General features: G+C 39.1%; 2 protein-coding genes across 2 annotated transcripts in view; both read left to right on the forward strand.

Annotated features, from left to right (window-relative positions):
* LOC109223366 overlaps window positions 1–3,310 on the forward strand; it is a 4,839-nt gene extending 1,529 nt beyond the window's left edge. Inside the window, exon 4 of the mRNA XM_019387647.1 lies at window positions 2,687–3,310. Coding sequence (XP_019243192.1) covers window positions 2,687–2,893 — 207 coding nt within the window. The 3' untranslated portion in view covers window positions 2,894–3,310. The remainder of the gene's footprint in view (window positions 1–2,686) is intronic.
* LOC109223367 (TVP38/TMEM64 family membrane protein slr0305-like) lies at window positions 8,387–13,437 on the forward strand. The gene is made up of 7 exons (XM_019387648.1): window positions 8,387–9,063; window positions 10,160–10,212; window positions 10,635–10,727; window positions 10,803–11,026; window positions 12,096–12,162; window positions 12,901–13,014; window positions 13,165–13,437. The coding sequence occupies exons 1-7, from the start codon at window positions 8,676–8,678 to the stop codon at window positions 13,186–13,188; spliced, it is 963 nt and encodes a 320-aa protein (XP_019243193.1). The 5' UTR covers window positions 8,387–8,675; the 3' UTR covers window positions 13,189–13,437.

A 22,409-nucleotide genomic window follows, 5' to 3' on the forward strand; every position in this document is an offset into this window, starting at 1 on the left:
GGGTATAATTGATAAAAAAAATGGGTGTGTATAACTGTGTATAAATATCCAAAAGAAATAACAAAGCCCCCAAGTGTTGCAGCTTTAAACAGATCTATTCAACTGTTAAGAGCAAATTCCTAAATAGAAACACATTACTGACCAACAAACAATAGATGAATCTTTACAATAGGACACTCAAAGAAAAGGCACCCATTTGCTGCCCTTTCTTTGCTGTCTTCATAATATGTACTTAGAGGTAGATGAAATTTGCCTCTGGAATTTGTATTTCTTACTTACATTTTTTGCGTTCCAGATTCATCAATTTACTCCCTTTTTGCCTTTTCTTCTTGCGTTTTTTCTTATTTTATTCGTGATATTTCCTTTTCTATATTTGAGAAACACCCAATTGGTCGAGATAGAGAAAGGAAATTGGTGCATTTCCATGAAAGATAACTAGATAAGGAAAGGTTATGCCTGTTATTTTCCAGAAGAACCTAGCTTTTTGTAGTAATAGGCTTGCTGCTATCTCATAATTCTTTTTTTTTTCTTATTGTTTTATTTTCTCTTTACTTTTTTCTCCAAATTCTTTTGCATTAAACTATAATTGGACTGAATTCTATTTCTAAAGTACTGTAAATGTTATATGAAAATGTGAAAGCATTTGGCTCCCTGTAAAGAAGTGTACGGAGGTCAGGTGTATTAATTACCACATCCTTACCCTTTCATTACAAGGACATTGTTCATATATTAGCTTATGTAATTATTGGAAGAAGAAATACTTGTATCATCATTTCATTCTAAAGGTTTGCTTCTTGTGTGTGTTAATAGAAAGCGAGTACAATTTCAAATTTCTCGCTTATTGCTCTTCTAGTTGGGAATACTAGAAAGTTTGTTGATCCCTTCATGGCTTCATCCAATTCGACTATCAATTCTGGATAGGTATGGAGTTAATAAAGGACAAAAGAATTATGGTATGTGAAGGTGAATGGACTCAAAAGTGGGATAGGATATCTTCGTAATAATTTGAAAGTTTAGCCCCTAAGCATGGTCTTGTTTCCTGTTTTACTAATGTGGAGTTGTTCAGATATTTGTATTGGATTCTTTTTTTTTTTTTTTGATATTTAAATGGCATACTTATTGTAATGTTTTAAAGTTGACAGCATTCTGGTGTAGTGCATAATGAAATGATTTGGAATTATCCAAAAGAAACCAAAAAAAAAAGTGAAAACTGATGATGTAATTATGGTGTTTATTCCGTATAGTAGTCTCATGGAAGGTCTAAACTTTTGTAGCATTTTAATGTAAGTGCACTCTTTACCAGGAATTTTTCCACCACACTGACAGAATTATTACTCTACCACAAAATGTAATTGGACTCAAAAGTAGGTATATTGTAAATAATTATTTTTAAAAGTTTAGCCTATGAGAAAATGTAATGTGCAACTTATGATGCTTTAGGTATAAAAGATCTCTGTTGCAAGAAAGTAGGTGGACTAGAAATGAATGAGGAACTTGAAAAGTGAGGGATAGGTAAGAACCCTCCACTTCCAACCATTAGGGGTGGGGTACGAGTCACCAATGGAACAAGGAAATGGCCACGATTGGGCTTCTAGGTTGGGGGGGTTTGGGGTTGGGGGCTTACCTGATATAAAAGAAAGAAATGAGAAGTGAACTTCAATTGGGAATTGGGGAAGGAGGTTGGTGCATAGAGAAAGGTTTCAAAGGGATCTCTTTGGAGTGACTAGTCACCTTTATGCCTCTTCCGTGTGTGAGGTCATCTGTTTGCTAGACTGATTTGGAATTAGTCAGACATTCAATGTGATGACCAGTTTTAGATCGGTTCCAGCGGCTAGGGCATGTGAATAATTTTGGTTGTGGCCACTACCAATTATGGAACTACATTCAGAAATATAGGGAAAGTTGAGAGCATGGGAAAATCATTTCCATTTTACCTCTAGCTTTGGACTTGGTGGGCAAATAGACGAGGTTGTTTTCTTTCAATTTCATGAAATAAACAAAAGATATTGACAAATGATCAAAGTAGGACTTGGTCAAATTTAAGTTTGTTAGTAGTGTCCTATATTCTTGGATTTGTCAGCAGTAGTTATGGTATAGTTTTATGGTTTACTAGTAGTGGATAGTTGTTGCTTTATTAGTGGTAGTAGTGGTCAGTTTAGTGGCTTAGTGGTCTGTGTATTTGTAAGCCTATATAAAGACATGTTTGTTTCAGTTTATTAATTAATAAAGTTAAGAAAATCCAGCACAAATCTAGTACTCCATAGCTTTTCTCCTCAGCTTTTCAATTCTGTTGCTTACTTTTCTCACCAAAAGAATGATAGTGATATCTGGTGCTGCCTGAATAGTTAACCAAATGCCACAATAATGATATTTTGTCTGGCCCTCTCATATAGCACTTTCTGTTTATGCCCCGTGTGATATCTGCCCAATCTGGATCACGGTCCTACAAGGCACAGATTGCGGAAGATTAATTGTTCCGGTTAACTCTTTGAGCTGCTATCATATTTTTTCTCCACTGTTGTAAGCTTGTTCTAACAATGGCACCCAAAGTCATGTCATAGTTCTTATTCAGCCTTTGTGAAAGTTAGTAATTTTGATAATGTTCCAAATTTCATTTCAAAACAATTTTGACATTTTTCTGCTGCAAAATATCTTTGCTCATTTTCGTTTATGTGTCTGTTGTTAGATTGACGTTGCTGCCAACTCTGCTGTTAAAGTTATTGAAAAGCCAGACTTGCTTTCACCTGCAGTGGTACAAGCTAATATAAAGGACCAACTCTATAGAATGAATTCTTCTATGAAGAAACTGGAGTTGGATCTGAGCAAACTTATAGCAAATGTCAGGCCGGAGTTGCCTTGTCCTTCAAATCTCCCTGAAGATAATCACAAATAAGTATCACCTATCAACACCTAATGAAGGCGCTGACGTTTCTGGTTCTGATCGTGGGAATTCAATCTCAAATCCGAGAATCTGGAAGTGAATTATGACCCTCTTGCTTCAATCTCAAGATGAGGATTATTATCTTTTTCTGGCTTATATAGCATGTTCTGGTTGCTTACAGGCAGAATGGTGGGCAGGCATTCGGAGGTGCCATTGTTCTCTGCTGCCTCCAAGTTTGCAACTGAAGTTCTTGAGAGGCCAATTTGCTTATCATCCTACTGCTGGATGATAAGTAGGATGATAAGGATTTCTAGTTTCTTGCCCAAGTAGATTGAGAGTTCAATCTCTGTATGAAAAACAATGAATGAATAATTTTTTTTTTTTAAAAATCCCTCCCAATTTAGGAGGATCGATAGTGTTTTCACACTTTCCTCCGGCATGCCTCGAACTTCCCAATTTAGGAGGATCGATATGATTTCTAGTTTCTTGCCCAAGTAGTTACTCATTTTATATATAGATTTTACAGTAAGGAATCATGGAACTAAAAGAGAAGAAAGCAGAAGATGGAAAATACTGCGATGTTATTTGATTTTATGGCAGACCATTTATACAGATATGTACAGCAGATGCAGCAACAAGATAAACTTGAAAAAGACAATACCTATCAGAAAAGAGCCTAAATAGGAGGAGAGAGTTACAACAAATTTCAAAAGATCGGTAACTACAAAATAGAATTCTACAGTAGTAAGGAATCCTAGAGTAAGCAGTAACCAGCCGTTATTACGCCCTCGGAAGTTGGTGGTGTCAACAACACCCAACTTGGAAAATTGCTTGACAAACGAGGCTCTTGGAAGTGGTTTCGTAAGTGTATTTGCCACTTGATCAGCCGAGTGAAGGTGTTGAACTTCGACTTCCTTGTTTTGAACTAGTTGACGAACAAAGTGAAAGTCAATGGCAATATGCTTCATACGATTATGGAACACCGGGTTGGCGCAAATGTAGGTGGTACTGACATTGTCACAAAAAATCTGAGGAGTGGCTGATATACGGAAGCAAAGCTCATTGAGTAAACTTCTTAGCCAATTGGTCTCAGAGATAGTAGCTGCAACAACCTGATATTCTGCTTCTGTGGAGGAACGGGAAACAGATCTTTGCTTCTTAGAGGACCATGATATCGGAGAGCTGCCAAGGTAAACAACATAACCTGTAGTGGAGGTTCGATCAAGAGGATCTCCAGCCCAGTCAGAATCTGAGTAGGCTAGATCATGTTCTTTAGCAATTTGGAGATCAAAAGAAGATGTTTGGCGAAGATACCGAATGAGACGCTTCATGGTTGTCCAATTAGATATTAAGGGTCGGTGCATGGACTGTGAGAGTTCGCTAACAGCAAAAGCAATGTCCGTACGTGTAAAGGAAAGATAATGAAGTTTACCAATTATCCGCCTACAAAGAGAGCCATCTACAAGAGAATCTTCAGCAGATTCTGGGAAAACAACACTAAAAGCCATTGGCGTTGGAACACCCTTGCAATTGTGCATATTAACTTCCTGTAACAGATCTGTAATGTATTTTTGTTGAGACAACAAAAGACCACCTGGATAAGAAAAGACTTCAACACCAAGGAAATAATGAAGTGGACCAAGATCCTTTAGAGAGAATCGGGTTGCAAGATTTTCAATAATGTTTTGAACACCACAAATTTGATTGCCCGTAACAATTATGTCATCAACATAAACTAGTATATAAGCAATAAACTCAGAATTATGCATGATGAACAATGATGAATCAGATTGGGATTTAATAAATCCCGAAGTAACAAGATAATTTTTAAGTTCAGTGTACCAGCTCTGGGAGCTTGTTTAAGGCCATATATATCTTTGTGCAGCTTGCAAACATGTGTAGGATGTGTAGAAGCTTAGAAACCAGGTGGTTGACGCATATAGACCTCCTCGTCAAGACGACCTTGCAGGAAGGCATTATTGATATCAAGCTGATGGATGGGCCAGCTCTGTTGTGTCGCAATTGCAAGAACGAGTCAAACAGTTGCGGACTTTACCACAGGACTAAAAGTACATTGAAAATCAAGGCTAGGTCATTGTGTGAACCCTTTTGAAACTAGGCGAGCTTTGTACCTTTCAACAGAACCATCAGGATGATATTTAACTCGAAAAAGCCACTTACAATCCACCACGTTTTTCGAAGGATCACATGGTACCAGATCCCATGTCCGGTTCCGAACTAAGGCTTCAAATTCATTTTTCATAGCTTCATGCCAGTGTGGGACTTGTTGAGCATTCTTAAAGGTTCTAGGTATGTAGGAAGTGGTTTGAACAATAGTGTGAAATTGTTTGGGCTTAAGGCTGTTGGTTTTAGATCGAGTAATCATATGATGAGTGGATGTCAATGTAGAGCCAAAGGCAACATGGGAAGGTTGTGAGGCGATGGAAGGTAGGACAAGTGACGAGGAAGAAGGTTGTATCATAGGGTTCTGGGTCAAAGGTCCAGTGGACTTATTTCGGCGCTGGTAGGTGATTATTATGGATTGAGGCTGAGCGTTTAAATGGGGAGAAGGGTGAACTGGTGAGGCAGAACGATTTAGTTGAGGGGAATCATTGACAACTGAGTTCGGCGTGGCAAGAGGAGGGAGAAGCAGAGATGTTGGAGAAGGAGAGGAAGTGTCAGATAAGTGAGAAACCGAATTACCTGAGATGGTGGCACTTGTTGGGGCAGAGGAGACGAGTGAGTGAGTGTCCACGGGCTATTGTACATTCTGAGTAGGAAGCTCATAACAGACATGTGAACTCAAAGTATTATCCATTTGTGGTTGTTCAGTTGAACAAATCTCCTAAGATACATTTTTATTGAGTGTAATTTTCAAATGGGAACTAATTTTCCAGAAATAAGACATCACGTGATAAATAAATTTTGAAAATTAAAGGATCAAAACATTGATGGCAGTAATGTTTATTTGAAAATCCTAAATAAACACATGGTGTCGAACGGGGCTTTAATTTATTTTTGGAATATGGTTTGAGCCATGGATAGCACAAGCATTTAAATACTTTAATAGAGTCATACTTGGGCATAGTTTGAAACAAAATTTCAAAGGGGCTCTTATGTTTAAGATTGGGTGTATTGAGTCTGATTATAAGATAAACAGCTTGTTGACAGGCAAAACTCCAAAAGTGTGAGGGTAAAGATGCTTGGTGCAGCAAGGTTCTAGCAGTTTCAATAACATGTCGGTGTCGTCTTTCGACTAGAGCAACTCTTTGCGGAGTATATGGGGGTGACACTAAGTGTTCTATGCCATGTGTTTTGAGATAGGACTGTAAACATTGAAATTCACCACCACCATCAGTGTAAAGAGATTGAATTTTGGTGTTGAATTTGCGTTCAAGCAATGGATGCAATGTTTGAAAAACTTCAAGCGTTTCATTTTTTGATTTCAAAGTGAACAACCATATGTATTTTGAAAATTGGTCAACAAATAACACATAATATCTTCTTTTATCAATTGACAAAACTGGAGACAAACCCCATAAATCGCTATAAAGGATTTGCAGTGGCTTGTTACTTTGCAATGAGTTTTCGGAAAAAGTCAACCTGTGCATTTTATTTGAATAACAGGAAATACAAATGGAACTAGCTTTAGGATCTGAAATAGGAAGGGAAAAATTATTCAAGATAGTTTTTAAAACACGACGATTAGGATGACCTAAACGCCAATGCCACAGGTGAATTGGAACAACCACATTGCATTGAGGAGGACAATGTGCACAACCCGATGGCCACTCATACAACCCATCTTTATTCTGCCCTCGAACTAGAGACACCCCCGTACTCAGATCCTTCACATGATAATGAAAAGGAAAGAATTCAATAGATGAATGATTATCAAGACAAAACTTAGAAACAAAAATAAGGTTACTTTTTATGGTAGGAGAACATAAAGTATTGAGAAGTTTAAAATTATGATTTGAAGCACTTATGTTAGAGTTACCAGTATGGGATATTGGTATGGTGTTACCATTGCCCATAGTTATCTCTTCGGTGTCGTGGTAATTATGTACCGTGGTTAGGCTTTGAGCATCGGATGCAATATAATGAGTGGCTCCACTATCTACGATCCACGGGGTCTGTTGAGGAGAAAAACGAGTAGCAAAGTTTGCTCGAGCTTGCAGATGATCATGTGACTGCGATCTGCATACTCTAGCAGAATGACCTACACAATCACATAGTTAGCAGGGAAGGTTTTAACGACGAGTTCGGCGTTTGATACAGGGGCACCAGCAGTTGCAAGTTCATCACAGATCGATCGAACTTGATGAAGATAATCGGTGACCGGACGAGAGTCTTTAGTGAGGCGAGCCAATCGATCTCGCAAGCTGAAAATTCTTGTTTGAGATTAGTTCGCATATGCAGTATGCAAAGCATCCTAGACAGCTTTGGCGGAGACTGCAACAGCAACAGCAGGGGCAAGTGTAGGATCAACAGAGGCCAAGATAGCATTTTGAATTAACTGATCTTGGCGATACCAAGGAACAAATGCAGGGTTATCCACATCTTGATTGTTTTGAGAGATGGTGCGTGTAAGACAGGGATGGAGCCATCGAGATGCCCATAGAGATTGTAGCCACGCATAAGCATTGAAACTTGAGCTTTCCACAACATTGGTCACAGAAATATTGGCGGCCATTTGAGTGGTTAGGCTAGTAAGAGGAAAAAAAATCAAAGGATCGACTCGTGAGAGTTTAGTGTCGCTCTGATAACATAAAAGAGAAGAAAGCAGAAGATGGAAAATAGTGCGATGTTATTTGATTGTAAGGCAGACCATTTATACAGATATGTACAACAGATGCAGCAACAAGATAAACTTGAAAAAGACAATACCTATCAGAAAAGAGCCTAAATAGGAGGAGAGAGTTACAACAAATTCCAAAAGATCAGTAACTACAAAATATAATTATTTAATCAGCCGTTATTAGGAATCCCACTCCATGAAGGGAGATGTGGACACATCAATAATCACAACTTAACTAGCAATTGTTCTTAACTTCATCTTCAACTACATATCCAAATAACAGTTTCGAGTTTCGATTATTCTATGGAGGAATAACCTGTTTGAATCCAATTGTATAATAGGTACGTGAGATTATTCTTGTTATGGAGAAAAAATTCACTTAAATTAGGAAGAAAACAAAAATTACAAAAGAAACACTAGTATCTGTTTAATTTCCACTTTCAGTGCCTTTGCAATTTATTGTTTTTCTTCCTCTATTTAAAATGTTCATAATTGAAACCAGCAATAGAATATTCTCCCAACCCCCTATATAAACAGTCAATCAGTTTTCTAAAGTTTTAAATAAATCGCTTCCTCTCCTCTGTCAAATTAAATTTTCCCTTTTTTGGGGGAAGGGGAATATTTGGAGCATATTATTAGAGTATGCAACAGAACAAAAAGGAAAAAGAAGTATATGAAATAAAAGAAGTACACGTGCACCAACAAGAAACACAAATGAATTTCCAATCACCTTAGTCAGTATTATTTCCTTATTATTATTATCCTCCTTACATCAATCACAAAATTTGTTTTCAACATCCAAACCGCAGAGAAAAGATTATACTCTACAAATTATATGCTGTGCTAGTTGTACATGGCTTTTGCAGCACAAGTACAACAACAAACATACTCCAATCCTCAAAACACTTGAATGAACTCCAGACAACCTTAGACAACAAACAAAGAAAGGAGGGCAAAAAAAGATTGAATTTATCCCTTTATTATCCTCCTGAAATGCCCACCCTTGATTTATGCAGAACATCACTATGTCTAAGCCTTACTTCTCAAAGACCCAAGATTCATTTTTCCCTTTCAACCAATTCATTTCTGTATAGTTTTAGACCCAACAAGTTTCATTTCTTGAAACCATGTTCCTCCCTCAAAGAAACCAAGAAAAAGCAGCAGACCATTTCCAAGTCCCCCACCAAGAGACTGCTCAACTTGAACCTTAAAAAAGATGATGAAAATGAGACTACTGAGAGTGATGGTGATAATGCAGTTAAAGGTACCATTTTGGCTGGTCTTTTGCTTGTGGGTGTTGTTGGTGGATTTGGCGGTATTGGGTATGTCTACAGGGATCAGATCAATGCTTTCTTGAACCAATTTTCAGGCTTTATTGAAGGTAAAAAAATGATGCTGGAAATTTCTGCCTGAATTATACTTGGTTATGGATTATAACTGCTGCTGGGAATGGTAATTGGAGTTGATAACTTTCTAAAATAGATTCTTGAAAATCTGTTTCCAATTTTTCTTGCTGTTGACTGTATTGCATACTAAGTAAATTAAATACATTCAAGATGTTGGTCACTAATAAAATTCTGGAGAAATGAAACTGATTGAATTTTGAAATTTGCACAAAATTACTCCACCTTATTTAGGAGAAAGTGGTCCAGGTTTTTAACTCATCCGAGTGAAGGTACATCATTTCCATGTGATAGCTTTTATCAAGCTGTTGTTAGAACTCAGTGCTGATTGGTTCTGGCTCTAAATGGAGGCCCTATGCAAATTCTTGCAAGAACTAAAGCGCCGATTGGATAAAATAAAGATGAAGTTTTGCTTTCATTATATGTACTTTCGGCATGCTTATAAGAAGTAAATATTCCTAACGATGAGGAATAGTTTTATAGGCATTATGAATGATGTAAATGAATGATTGAAGTCATCTAGGAACTGTGATGCTTCTAATATATATCCCTTTATCAGAACTAACGGTTTCACTCTTTCACTGGAAATGAAAAGCTGTGTTTTTATGAATGGGTGCAATATAAACTTCTAGCCTGATAGTGTAAATCGAAGCGCTCAACCATTTGACCTTGAGTTCATGGCTTTCTGCTCTTCTCTAGGTCCAAATGTAGCAACACCCGCCTTAGGACAAGGACGATATGTTGACCATGATTGTAGTTCTTGCCTTCAGACTCACCACTGTCTTCATCCCTTGGATAGAGCGGGTCAACTTGGCAACTCCTATTTTTGCCCTACCCTTCTCCCCAAGTGTGTAAATTTTGTGAAAGAGCCATTCAGCTAATCGGTATTCCTGTTTGATATAACTTATCAGGTTTTGTTGCATTTCCAGCACTGAAAATTAGTTTCTTTGATGGTCTTTGTTGAACAAATCCAAGGACTTCAGGACCCTACAACTAATGCTATGAATGTTTAACAGTATTATCACATGGAATTTATTTGTACATTGGGTTTGACCGAAGCTCCTTATGTGGCAGGTTATGGTCCAGGTGGATATGCTATTTTCGTAGCAGTTTATGCTGGATTAGAAGTAAGAATTCGATTCTTTTTCCTCATTTTATATAATGTTGCAAGAAACTGGTACAAAGTATTTGTTAACGATGTAAGTTTTGGATGGGTAAACTGGTGTATGGTCCTTTCGCTTCATGTCGGCATATGCTTGCTCTTAGTTACTCTGCTTTAGAAGACACTCATATGGAGCTCATTCCATGAACTTCTCTTTCTTTTCTACTTTTTAAAAGGAATACAACGATCTTGGATAAATGAGTAAGAATCCATATTTTTATGTTATGGAATCGGCATTAATCTATTTTACAGTTAGCTTTTTTAGCCAGTGTTTTTGTTCTTATTCCAGATAGATTTGCAGTACCTAGCATTCTTTTAGGTTTCAAGTATCATTTTCTCTGAGTTTCTGAAACTAAACTGGTTTGAACTTTTAACTTATGCTTGTAGATCCTTGCAATACCGGCAATTCCATTGACCATGTCTGCTGGTCTTCTATTTGGCTCTGTCACTGGAACAATCATTGTGTCCATTAGTGGAACGGTAAGCTGTTGATTTACTTTCTATAGAGTGGTTATGGTGTACAATAAGTACTCAAGAAGTGTGAGTTTTCTTCAGGTCGCTGCAAGCATTGCATTCTTAATTGCCAGATATTTTGCTCGTGAACGCATTCTTAAGCTGGTAGAAGGGAACAAAAAATTTCTTGCTATAGACAAAGCAATTGGAGAAAATGGCTTCAAAGTTGTTACTCTTCTCCGTTTGAGCCCTTTGCTTCCATTTTCTCTGGGGAATTATCTATATGGACTTACTTCAGTCAAGTTTGTGCCATATGTGTTAGGAAGGTCAGTTTCATTTTCTACGTTTTACTTCTTTATTCACCATTTGCTATTAGCTGGATTCCTGAAACTGTTATGCTTTTGATTGAGTTTGATGATGAAGTCCAATTTCTAGAATTTACTGGAAGTGTGATTTTGTTTGTTTTTATTCCCCCACAAACTTGCCTATATATTTTTGGATTCATCTGAAAATGCAACTCAACTGGCATATGCATAGAGAAGAGAATATCTCATGCTAAATCCATGACTGCTACATCAATTGCTTGCGATGCTGTTTGGCCTGTCAATCACTTAGGTTTTATTTGCTGGTTGGTGAAAGGAAAGCAAGTCAAGTCTCAAAATTCTATACGATATGTGCTGTTGTAGTGATAGGTCTGCGTACACACTACCCTCCCCAGACCCCACTTGTGGGATTACACTGGGTTTGTTGTTGTTCTATGTGCTGTTGCAGTGATACAATACAATGCGATTAAAATGATCTATTGTTGATGCTCCCTGTCTGTTACTTTCATTTGTAAATTGATGATTCTATTCATTTTTGATGGCCTGAACGAGTTCAGAATTAGCAGAATTGATTGTAGAGAAATGTGTATGATTCTTTAATTCCCCATCTGTTAGGTCAGTGCGTGTGGCAAGAATTGTGCTAGAAGAACACTTTTGGATGAAGTCTAATTTGGGATTATCTGCATTATCTTTTGGGCCTAAACGTTAAGGCATCATTTCGAGAAAACAATTTTCCCACTATCAAAATCAATAAACCAATCAACTGTGCTCCAATTCCAAAGTAGTTGAAGTTTCCATCTATAAGATTTAAAAGTATAAAGTTTCTATTTAAGCCTAGTTTTGTCACCAGTAAAACTGCTTTACGATATTATCATACCAAACACTTGGCATATTACTTCACGTACTACATACAAAATATTAATACAAAGTCGGAAATGATTTTTTATACTCAGTTTCTTTCTATTATTGCATACTATCGACTCTTCAAGAGCGCCCTATGTTCTACCAGGACTTGTCTCTTAACTTGTCTATTGCCCTCTTCATATTGATTCATCTTATCTTTGGTATGCAGTTGGCTAGGAATGCTTCCTGGATCATGGGCTTATGTGAGTGCGGGTGCATTTGGTCGGGCAATTATTGTGAGTTTTCTTCCTCTTGCTCTGTGAACATTGTCTTTTCAATGTCGACGAATCACTTTAGTTCCATTATTTCAGTTCAAACCTAATATATATTGTTTCTCTCGATTGGAAATATTATTCAGAAAGTAAACTAAGGAAAAAGTCATGCTATCCTCCTATTTTAGCTGTCACATAATTTTCGAGATCTATCTTACGTGGAGAAAGTAGATGTCTATAGGTACCTTTAAGTCCAAAGCTATTATAAACAAACTGCCATTCTGTTTTGATTGACTAATTGAGCATACTAAGTTTGTTGCTTAACGAAACTGATGCCTATCCTCTCCTAATAATTTGCCTTTATTGGGACTCTATTTGACTCTTGATGCATTGCAGAAATTCAAAATGTATAACCTTCTTAAAACCAAATTTAGAAATTTCAGCTTAGTTTATGATGAGTGTTGTAGTGCAAGGTTGTAGTTCAGTGACTGTGTACTTAAGTTTCTTCATGTGAGTTGTATATCAGTCGAATAATCAAGAAACAAATATTTTGACAGTGAAGTCCTCCGATCTTATGCTGAAAAAGCTGAGTTTCTGCGAATTGAATAAGAAGACTTAGCGATGTTATTACCAAACAAACGCTCTTCCACTGTTAATATATAATAACTGAAACCATCACTCATCTGTTGCTAGTTTGTTCAATATGGTGGTTCTTTGGCAACTTGCTAACCTTCGAAACGTCCTTATTTTCTTGTTTTTCAGCAAGAAGAAGCTGGAATCGGTCTAGGAGGAGGAAATGGTGGCCAGCTATTGACCCTCGGAATAGGTTTATTGTTTACAGCAGTAGCTGCAGCTTATGTAACACGGCTCGCCAAGGTAACTTACTGATCATTTTCTTTTACCCTTTACTATAATGAGTCCTGTATTTCGACGCGATTCATAGGCAATGCTTCTGTATTTCGTTAATGAAAAGACTCTACTTATGGTTGGTTGTAACTAACTTGCTTGTTCTTTAACCAAATGCAGGATGCTATGAAGGATATTGAGTAGATATTGGAAATTATTTGTGCCTTGACCTACTAAGGTATAATTTTGAAAGCCAAATTGTAACATGTAAATTCGAATACGATAGATTGCTAAACTAGATAGGAAAAGTTCAGTTATTTGCAACTTGCTCTGATGCAAAGCTAAATTGAGCCCATTTTATTAGAAACATTATGAACTTTAAGGCAAAAGAATTCTTGACCTTGCTTAAGCTTGATTTCATTGCTCAATGATGATTGTCGTTGTTCGGTTTTACTTATTATGATTTAAGTTATATGCCCTCATACTTAATGGAATTTACACTATAAGTGTAACTAAACATATTATAACAAGTAACTTAATACTTATCATTTTAATTTTTAATCATGTCACTGATTAATGTTTATGAGAGATTTATACTACAGTCAAACCTCTATATAACAACCACGGTTGTTTCGATATTTTTTTGATGCTATAGTGAATTGCTGTTATAGAGGACATATATTATAATGTAACATAAAAATTAGTTGCCAAATAAAAAAACCTTGGCTTTTATAGTAAATGGTTGTTATATAAGGATATTGTTATAAAAAGGTATGACTATTATTATCGAAGTTAAAGTCTTGTTAGTATTATTTCAATGAATAAATATAATGTATACCTATGAATGTTTTAAAGACAAAGAGTGAGCAAGTAGAGTAGAAAAGATTTTAAGTTTTTGCTATTTGTTCCTTTAATTGTAAATGCTTTTCCTTTATTATAGTGTAACTTTATAAATCACTCTGAAAAGTATGATTGGACCCTTAATTGTGATTGTAATTTTCCTTAGAATTAAACAATTTCTTTTACGTAAACAAAATATTGCTAAATTGAAGACTAGATCCAGAAAAGGAAAATAATGACGGCAACAATAATAATTATAAGTAAAATAAAATGAATGGATGCAAAAGTAGCCAGCATTGCCATATTTGTCTTGTTTTGGAGCTCAAAAGGTTCTCCACGTCGTTGCCCTCCACAGAAAGATTGGACACTTTTTTTTTTACTAGTCTCTTAACTCAAATTCTCTCTAACAGACGGCGCAGTGCTGCTTACGCGCTAATTAGCTTTCGATGTATTCTCTGGCATTGATTTGATTAAGGTACGAGCGCACATTAATCTAATTGAAATCCGGAATAAGGAGGAAGGACTTGACTTGATCACGCTACTCAGTATACTAGTATAGAATGGTGCGTTCCAGTGCCAGTGATAGATTGGTTAAGAATGATCGTATCGAGATTGCCTTTTCTCAATCTAGTAAGAGGGGTTGGTTAAAAGAGATGGATTCCTTTCTTCAATGCATTCCACCGGGGCGACTAGGGTACCTTTTTTCTAAAATACGTTCAAGCTCAAGCCAACTTCTATTAGTTCAATCGGAAGGCAAGGGTCCAGTCTATCAATCCATTCAAGTTATTGGGGCATTTCTACATTGGTTGAGTGCCTAGTAGGGGAATTGGTTTCGTCTGCTACGCTTTATGCGCCTGCTTTTCTGGCCAATCCTGTTAGATGAGCGGCAGCGTTGAAAGGTGCAGATGTTGGTCTTCTAGACCTGAGCATGTTTTGCGCTATTGTTACTTACGACGTCTCTTCTCTTATGCAATTGCTGACTAGTCATAGTTTTTCTAAGGACCGGAATAAGAGGTTTCGGCTTTTCGGGGTATTTAACATAACTACTAATTCTATATTGGAAAATTTTAAAAATTGCAAACAATTTTGATCGGTATACAACTAAGGGCCACGTTAAGTAAGATGGGACCCAATACAAAGCTAACAAGCAGGAACCCTGATCTAGACACAATAGGATCAATTGAGTTAGCAAATCTAATGTGCGTACAAGCATCTTTTTCCTTTTATTTTTGAATTTGTCACTATTTAAATAAAAAAATAACCTACAATAAAGTTTTCAGGTAAAGCCTTCACTTCAAGCTTTGAAGCTAAGCTCGCTATTCGGTCAATGATAGGCTTTAGGCCTTACCTTACTCTTTAGGGGTTTACTCTTCTACTTAAGTTCCTAGCTAGGCTGATGCCTTTATCGAGTCTTAAACTCCGACTTCTAAATTCAAAACTGGCCGGAAATGCCCATTTTGAGCTCGCTCAGGCGGATGTTCCTGCTGATCTTGACTTTACAAATTGTCAGCTTCTGTCTTTTTATACGGAGTCTAACACTTTTATTGTTTGTTTTGTCTTCATGTGGCCAGTCTTTCTTTCTCTTTTCTAATCAAAAGATCTTTTTGGACGTGATATCGCTATAAAGCTTACAACCTAGGCATTCAAAAGGAGGGTTATTATATAAAAAAGTTACATAAGTAATTAGAGCGATGCCCCCTTGCTTTGGAAAAAGTTGACTTCTTCTTGTGCAGGATAGCCACTGGCTCTTCCGATTAATCAAGATATAGGGAAAGTCCAACGCGTCAAAGTAAAGTCAGGTTCAACAATCGTCATAACTGGTTCAAATACCAGAAGTCAGGTCATAAAAGGTAGATTAGATTCGACAATCTTAAGTAGTGGAGTCGGCCCTTAGCTGAGATACGATACTGTCAGCTGATCACTAGCTTTTGCTAGAATAATATCATAAAGTCGGAGAGGAAGAAGAATGCCATGATAGAGGGATCAACGTGTAAACTTGAAGAGCTAGGGAACTCCTTTAGCTCAATAATGAAAGTTAGGATCGATCGGAGGAGGCCTTACCTCTTAGATGACCCAAGAAAGTCATCAAGCTATAGGATGGATCCTTCTAACTGTAGTTACTTATGGTCGAGTAGTAGACGGGTGAGGCCCACAGTTCTAATAGGTTTTCACTTGAGCTTTCCGCAGCAAAGCAAGTCTACAAGCCACTGCAGTGAGGTTATAGGTCTGATTTCTTTCTCGTATTGAGATCTTAGAATGCTATACGCAGCCCCCCTGCAAGGTTACTTTAGATAGCGGTATTTTCTGTATAAGATTGGCATCCCCATTCTAAGGTTACTTAGTACTTAGGTCGTGAGTTCCGCTCTTAGTAGCCTTTATTCCCATCCCGCGTAAGAACATAGGTTTTTTCCCTCAGTTTCTGCTCTCCTTGCTTTAACTAAAGAACTACCTTTCACTTTAAGTAGGACTCTAAGAGCTCTACCTTAGAATGAGTTAGATTTCCTGTGTTAACAAGAAGGAATGGCGGGACGCTAAAGAGAGGGCTATGAGACTAGTGCAATCAGGTAATCGACCAAGTAATCCACATACATGATAAAAGAGCATTCCAGCCCTAGTGTACTTATCCACTGGCATTGAAGGAGAAGAATGACAAGGTCTGCTTCCACAGTAAGGATTGCCGCTTAGTCCAATCCAAGAGCAAACAAGGGATGCCTCATTAAGCAAACACAGACAACAATTTTGGCCTTCCTTGTGAAGCCTACTTTTAGATGATTGTACTAGATTATACTTTTATTAAGTTAGTTTTGGGACAGCTTACACGGTTTTTGACATTTTATCCTGATATTTTTCTCTAGCACAAATCTGCCCGTCAAAATTTAGACAAATAAAAAAGAATTACCTACCATAATTGTCATTATAGAGATTTAGACTCTATTATATTTTCTTTGTCTAAACAGGTTGACGAAATTTAGAGTACAATTATTATCAGATCTAATCTTTTGGTGATGTACTAATATTATATTTCTCAGCTTTTAAAAAAGTTTACATATTTATAAATTTATTTAGAAATAGTATTGTTTACCCTAAAATCCGAATAACAATTAAACTTGTATTGTGGTTTTAAAGATATGTGATTTGATCCAATACTAATTGATAAATAAGGAATCTAATGTATAAATTAAAGAGTAAGGTAAATCAAACCAGTGTGTAAGCTAGTCTCGACCTCGGGCTAAGTCGACCTCGAGGTAAATGAACAAGAACAATAAAATAATAAGGCAAGTCAGACGAACAGTAAAGTGAAATGTGTATATTCTCTTCTCAATGATTCATGCATTAAAAATGATTGGGATCCCCTTTATATAGTGGGAAAATCCTAAATAAGGTACATTTCTAATTACAGTAGGGAATCTTTTTATACAACTGTCTAACCGCCTAGTACAAATCCGTTCCGGAATTTACACCCGTGATCTTAGGGCTACCGCGGGAATCTCGCTCTTTCTGTTATAAAACCTTAACGGTATTATCTCGAGGTTGGTCATATTCGGCCCCGGTGTTCATCGAGCACTTCGATCTTCGAGTCTTGTATTCTGCCATCGGGCTCGAGCCCGGTCCACATTGAACTTGTACTCGACGTGGCCCATCGAGTCTATAAAATTGGGAACACCTGATTTTTACCGTATACAGATAGTCCCCGCGTTTTTTAAGAATAAGATGATAAGAAACGATTTGAGCCTCGATATTCCGGAGTCCTTGATGATGACATCATTCTCGTGACGTAGGCGCTCGAAGTAACCGAACTTCCCGTCGGTTCGCTTTCCCAAAACATTAAATGTTTCACCAGTGGTGGTCGGCTACTAGCGCCGTCGAAACGTCTCCGCTTGCCTATTAATACAAGGCTCAAATTCGAATAAAAAACTTTACTTCCATCTTCAAACTTCCTTTACCTCTTCCCCCCTTCATCTTTTTTTCTCATGACTTGTTACTCTCGTCCTTTTAGTGCCAAAAGATATCAAGCTCCGCCTATTTCTGCTTCCTCTAACTCGAATCAATGGCGAAAACCTCCAAAACAGTTCCTCAGAAGGAGAAAGCTTCCTCCTCCTCTTCCCGGCCGGCCGGTGGTAAAGCGCCGGTCCTCCACGAGATTATTCTTGGCCCCTGTGTTATAAAGAAAGACTTCAGAGTTGAATATCCCCCCGCGATTCCTGGTTGATGCGAGCATGTATCGAGGTATATTTGCTCGATAACGCAGAAGCACCTCAAGGCCATAAAGAAGGATTGTTGCTGGGAGGACAAGGTCGTGGTACAGATCCTTGCCCCCGAGGAGAGTATCACTACTCACGTGGAGGGGTTTTTAAGTGTTTACACTTATCCCTTCACGTTGGTTCCCCTCGATCCAATTGTGATCGACTTCTTCAAGAGGTATCAGGTCACCCTCGGCCAAATCCACCCTTCTTTCTGGCGTATAGTGATTGTGCTTCGTTATTTCTCCAGCAAGGCCGAGGGGCTAGAGTTCACCCTCAATCACCTCATCCGATTGTATCGGCCTTAGCTTTTTTGAGGGTTGATCAAGCTTCAACGCCGATCGACCAAGGCCTTCTTCGCTAGCAATGACGAGGATAAGGACCGGGGATGGATGAGCTGGTTCGTACGAGTGAGGACCTCTAACATCATCTCGGAGGGGAAAGTGCCGTTCCCGGAGAAGTGGAACCCCGATCATAAGTGAAGTTTTTTCCCTAGTAGCTTCTATTATTCCGTTTTCGCATTATGTCATGCCTTCGTCTTTTTTGCAGCGGTTTCTTGGATGCCTCATGCGATTGCCGACCTTGAGGACTGGGTTCGTAAATTAGCTGCGACCTCCTCGTATGATGAGCACTAATGGCGTGACTTGGCGAGGGGCAGATGGGAAGCCAAGCACCACGGTAAGTTCTTCTCACAAGCTTTCAATGTTTTCCCTTTTACTGGGTACGTTACTTTGCTCATACCTATTTTCATTCATATAGGCATTGGAGATGTCTCTGAAATGAGGCCAGCCCCGCCCGGGGAGGAGACCGAGTCCCCGATTCCGAAATCGAGGAAAGATAATAAGAGAAAAAGGGTTTTGAAGCCCGAAGACCCCCAAGATGGAAGGGGTCCTACTCGAAGGCGCAGGAGGAATCTTATCCATGTGGACATAGACTCAGTCTACTAGTTGAACGATGAAGAAGAAGACGAGGGCGAAGAACCGGCGCTGGTGACCCGAACCAAGAAACCAACCAAAGCCGCCAAGCCCTCCGAACCGGAGACCCTGCCTCATGGTGAGGAGATTCCGAAGAAATACGCGGGCAAAGCCCGTGAATCACCCGAGGTTGAGGTTATTCCTCGACCATCAACAAACACACCAAAGGGGACAGGTTCCGAAATCCCGTGGCTGTACAAAGCGCCCCGAGCGATGTGCTCGGGGCCATGACAATAGGTTACTCTCCGCCTCTACCGGCTTACTCCGAGGAGGCAATAAGGGAAGCCCGAGCTCTGCGAACGCCTGACTTAAGCGTAGTCCCCGGTGAAGATGATCCTTTCCGGGATTGCTTTACTGGGGTCGATGATGCTGCCGATCTCAACAATGCATCTACTCTCTTCGAAGAGGCCCAATGTCTTTACTCTCAAGTAAGTATTAATTCATATCGTTGCAATTTCTTCTTCTCCCTTTATCCTAACTGCATCTTTTTTCCTGCGTAGGCCTTTACCAGGTTTAGGGCCGACTTGAGCCAATGCGAGGCCGAGCTCAAGAAGACCTGGATGAAGGGAAGGACCTGAAGCTCCTTTGTAGTCAAAAGGAGGAGGAGCTCAAGGACCTTCGGGCTGACTTGGCCAAAGCTCGTAAAAATGAGGCCGAGCTAGATAAGCAGGTAACTGTCATTTTGAAAGAGTATGGTCTACTCGACCCAACTGTGGAGGATAACACTTCAGTATCTCAGTCGCAGCAAAAACTGGAGATGATCGGGCTGTTTCGAGGGGAGGTTGATCAGGTTAAGGCCGACTACAACCGATGGGAGGAAAATATGGATCGACTTGCTGCGGAGAAAGAGGCTGCTCTGCCAAACTGGCCTCAGCTGAGACCCAGCTCCGGGTGCTAAAGAGAAAAATTTGGCCCAGGCCAAAAGGATCGACGAGCTCGAGGTCAAACTTGCTGCAACCGGGGCCGAGGTTGCTGAAACAAGGGCTGAGGTCGAGAAGACGAAGGCCACGACTGATAAAACCGTTGCGTGTACTTAAGAGATGCTGAGGCTGCTCAAATGGAGCTAAGGGAAGCCACCGACCAGGAGAAACGGAGCAATGATTTGGCAGAGTGCCAATCCCGGAGGGAGACCCTCGAAGAAATCCATGCTCGAGGTTTCGATCTTATCGATGACATTGCTCAAGCAAAGGCGCTTGAAGCCGATGCCAAATTTCTCGTCTCCTCCTCCGACGACGACGATGACGAAGGTAGCCAGGGCGGGCCCGATAATGAAGATGGGCCCGAAGAGGAAGCTGCTTCTAAGGGAGAGACCAGCCCTGGGCATAGATAGGATTTTCCTTTCTCTTTTTGTATTTTTCTTTTTGTAAGACCTCTTTGTCGGTCTCTTATACATACCCTTTTTCAAATATATAAAAGAAGAATTTCCTTGAACGTTTTCTCAATGTTTCTTGCCTTACAAAATTCTTGTAATAATTTCATTCTTTGAACGATATGTTCGAGATTTTATCTCGGATGGTTTCTTTGAAGTTTCCGTGGTCGAGTTCGAATAAGGTTCGAACTTTGGGGCATAGACCCTTAAGGGCTCGTGCCGGATAGTGGTGAGTCCCCGAGACATAATCAAGTCATTATTTATTCAGGCTCGGGATAATCGAATCCTTGGATTCAGATCGGGCGAGAACAAAATCTCGAACCCTAAGTGTATCGGCCCTTAGGCTCTTTTAGATCGGGCCATTATGGACTCTAAGAGATGGCTATTATTTCCCCTTTTCGGCTTAGAAGACTTAGTAAAAATTTATTTATGCCTTGGCATGCATTTTTACCCATTGGATTTTTTGAGGGTTTAGTGTTGATTGGAATCCTTTTGTTTTTAGTGCCTTAGCACAAGTTTGTATTTGAATAATTCGATACCTCTAAGGTTTTTCGATGGCTGATTTTATTGAAGCCTTTTGATTATTTTGCCGAGGGTAGCCTTTATTAACTGGTTTTTTGAGAATTCGAAGGCCTACTTTTATTACGGAATTCAGACGTCTCCGAGCCACGTTATTTCGGCCGTAGCCTTTATTTCGACCGTAGACTTCGAGTATATCTCTTGGACTTTTTTCTGATAACATCTCGAACTTGTTCGAAATGTTAGTCCCCGAGTATGTTGTCCTTGGCCTTTACGTTGAGGGGTGCCTCTTTGAGGCCTTATGAATTCGAGTTTAGACAACTCGAATGTGTTGGCTGTCGATGACAGTCCCCGAGTATTCGAGATGTACTTGCGTTTTGGCCCTTGAGCCGTTTCTCATAGAATCATAAGTATGGAGCTCGTATAATAGCAAATTTCTTTGAGACACAAAGTGTTTGATATAGAAAGAATGCTTCTCTGAATATTTCATACATGCGTAAATGTTTTGCCATCGAGGCTCGATTATTGTACATGGATAAGGTTCATCTGACCGTTTGGCCCATTACAAAGTTTTCCTATCGAGGCCTTCTTTGATGTGAAGTATTTTTCTCAAAAATATAACCTCCGAGGGTGATATCCCCCAGTATTCGAGGTTGATTGAAAAAAAGCCTTGGATACTGTTGAATTCTCCTTAGGTACCGTATAGTTGTTGCCTCGTTAAAAACCTCGCCGGAAAAACCCATTTGGGATAAAACCCGATCTAAGGGAAAAAGAGTGCAACGCATGCTTTAAAACCTAAGGTCTTCGTGTAGAAGGGTTCTCTCTAAATCTTCGATCGAACCCCTGCAATAAGTTAGTATCAAATATAAATAGAAAAAAGGGAGAAGGTCATACCTTAGCAATAATATCGTTTGAGTAGCGATACATTCCAATTATTTGGCAATTGTTCACCTTCCATCGTGCCAAGTTTGTAAGACCCTTTTCCGATGACTCTGATGACTCGGTATGGTCCTTCCCAATTCGGTCCTAGTTTCCCTTCATTCGGGTCTCGAGTATTGAGGGTGACTTTCCTTAGAACTACGTCCCCGATTCCGAAGTGTCGAAGGTTGGTTCTTCTATTATAATATCTCTCGATTCTTTGCTTCTGTGCAGTCATCTGAACAAGTGCAGCTTCCCTTTTTTCATCTAATAGCTCGAGGCTAGTATTCATTGCCTCGTGATTTGATTCCTCCGATGTATGTCAAAATTTGGCTCTGGGTTCCCCGACCTCGACTAGAATTAAGGCCTTGGAGCCATATACTAAAGAGAATGGGGTTGCTTCCCTGATGGACTTCGATGTCGTTCAATAAGCCCAAAGAACCTCAGGTAGAACTTCTCTCCATTTCCCTTTGGCGTTGTTCAACCTTTAAGTTTTGAATTATAGTCTCTTTTGTCGATTCGGCCTGTCCGTTTCCGCTCGGGTGGTACGGCGTTGATAAGATC

This window comes from Nicotiana attenuata, chromosome 3, assembly GCF_001879085.1.
Source record: "Nicotiana attenuata strain UT chromosome 3, NIATTr2, whole genome shotgun sequence".
Taxonomy (NCBI): domain Eukaryota; kingdom Viridiplantae; phylum Streptophyta; class Magnoliopsida; order Solanales; family Solanaceae; genus Nicotiana; species Nicotiana attenuata.

Excerpts from the sequence above, each read along its gene's own strand:
- LOC109223367 (XM_019387648.1), top strand. The coding sequence starts at position 8,676 with ATGCCCACCCTTGATTTATGCAGAACATCACTATGTCTAAGCCTTACT. Across the intron at positions 10,728-10,802 it reads TTGTGTCCATTAGTGGAACG|GTCGCTGCAAGCATTGCATT; the intron begins GTAAGCTGTTGA and ends AGTTTTCTTCAG. Across the intron at positions 12,163-12,900 it reads CATTTGGTCGGGCAATTATT|CAAGAAGAAGCTGGAATCGG; the intron begins GTGAGTTTTCTT and ends CTTGTTTTTCAG.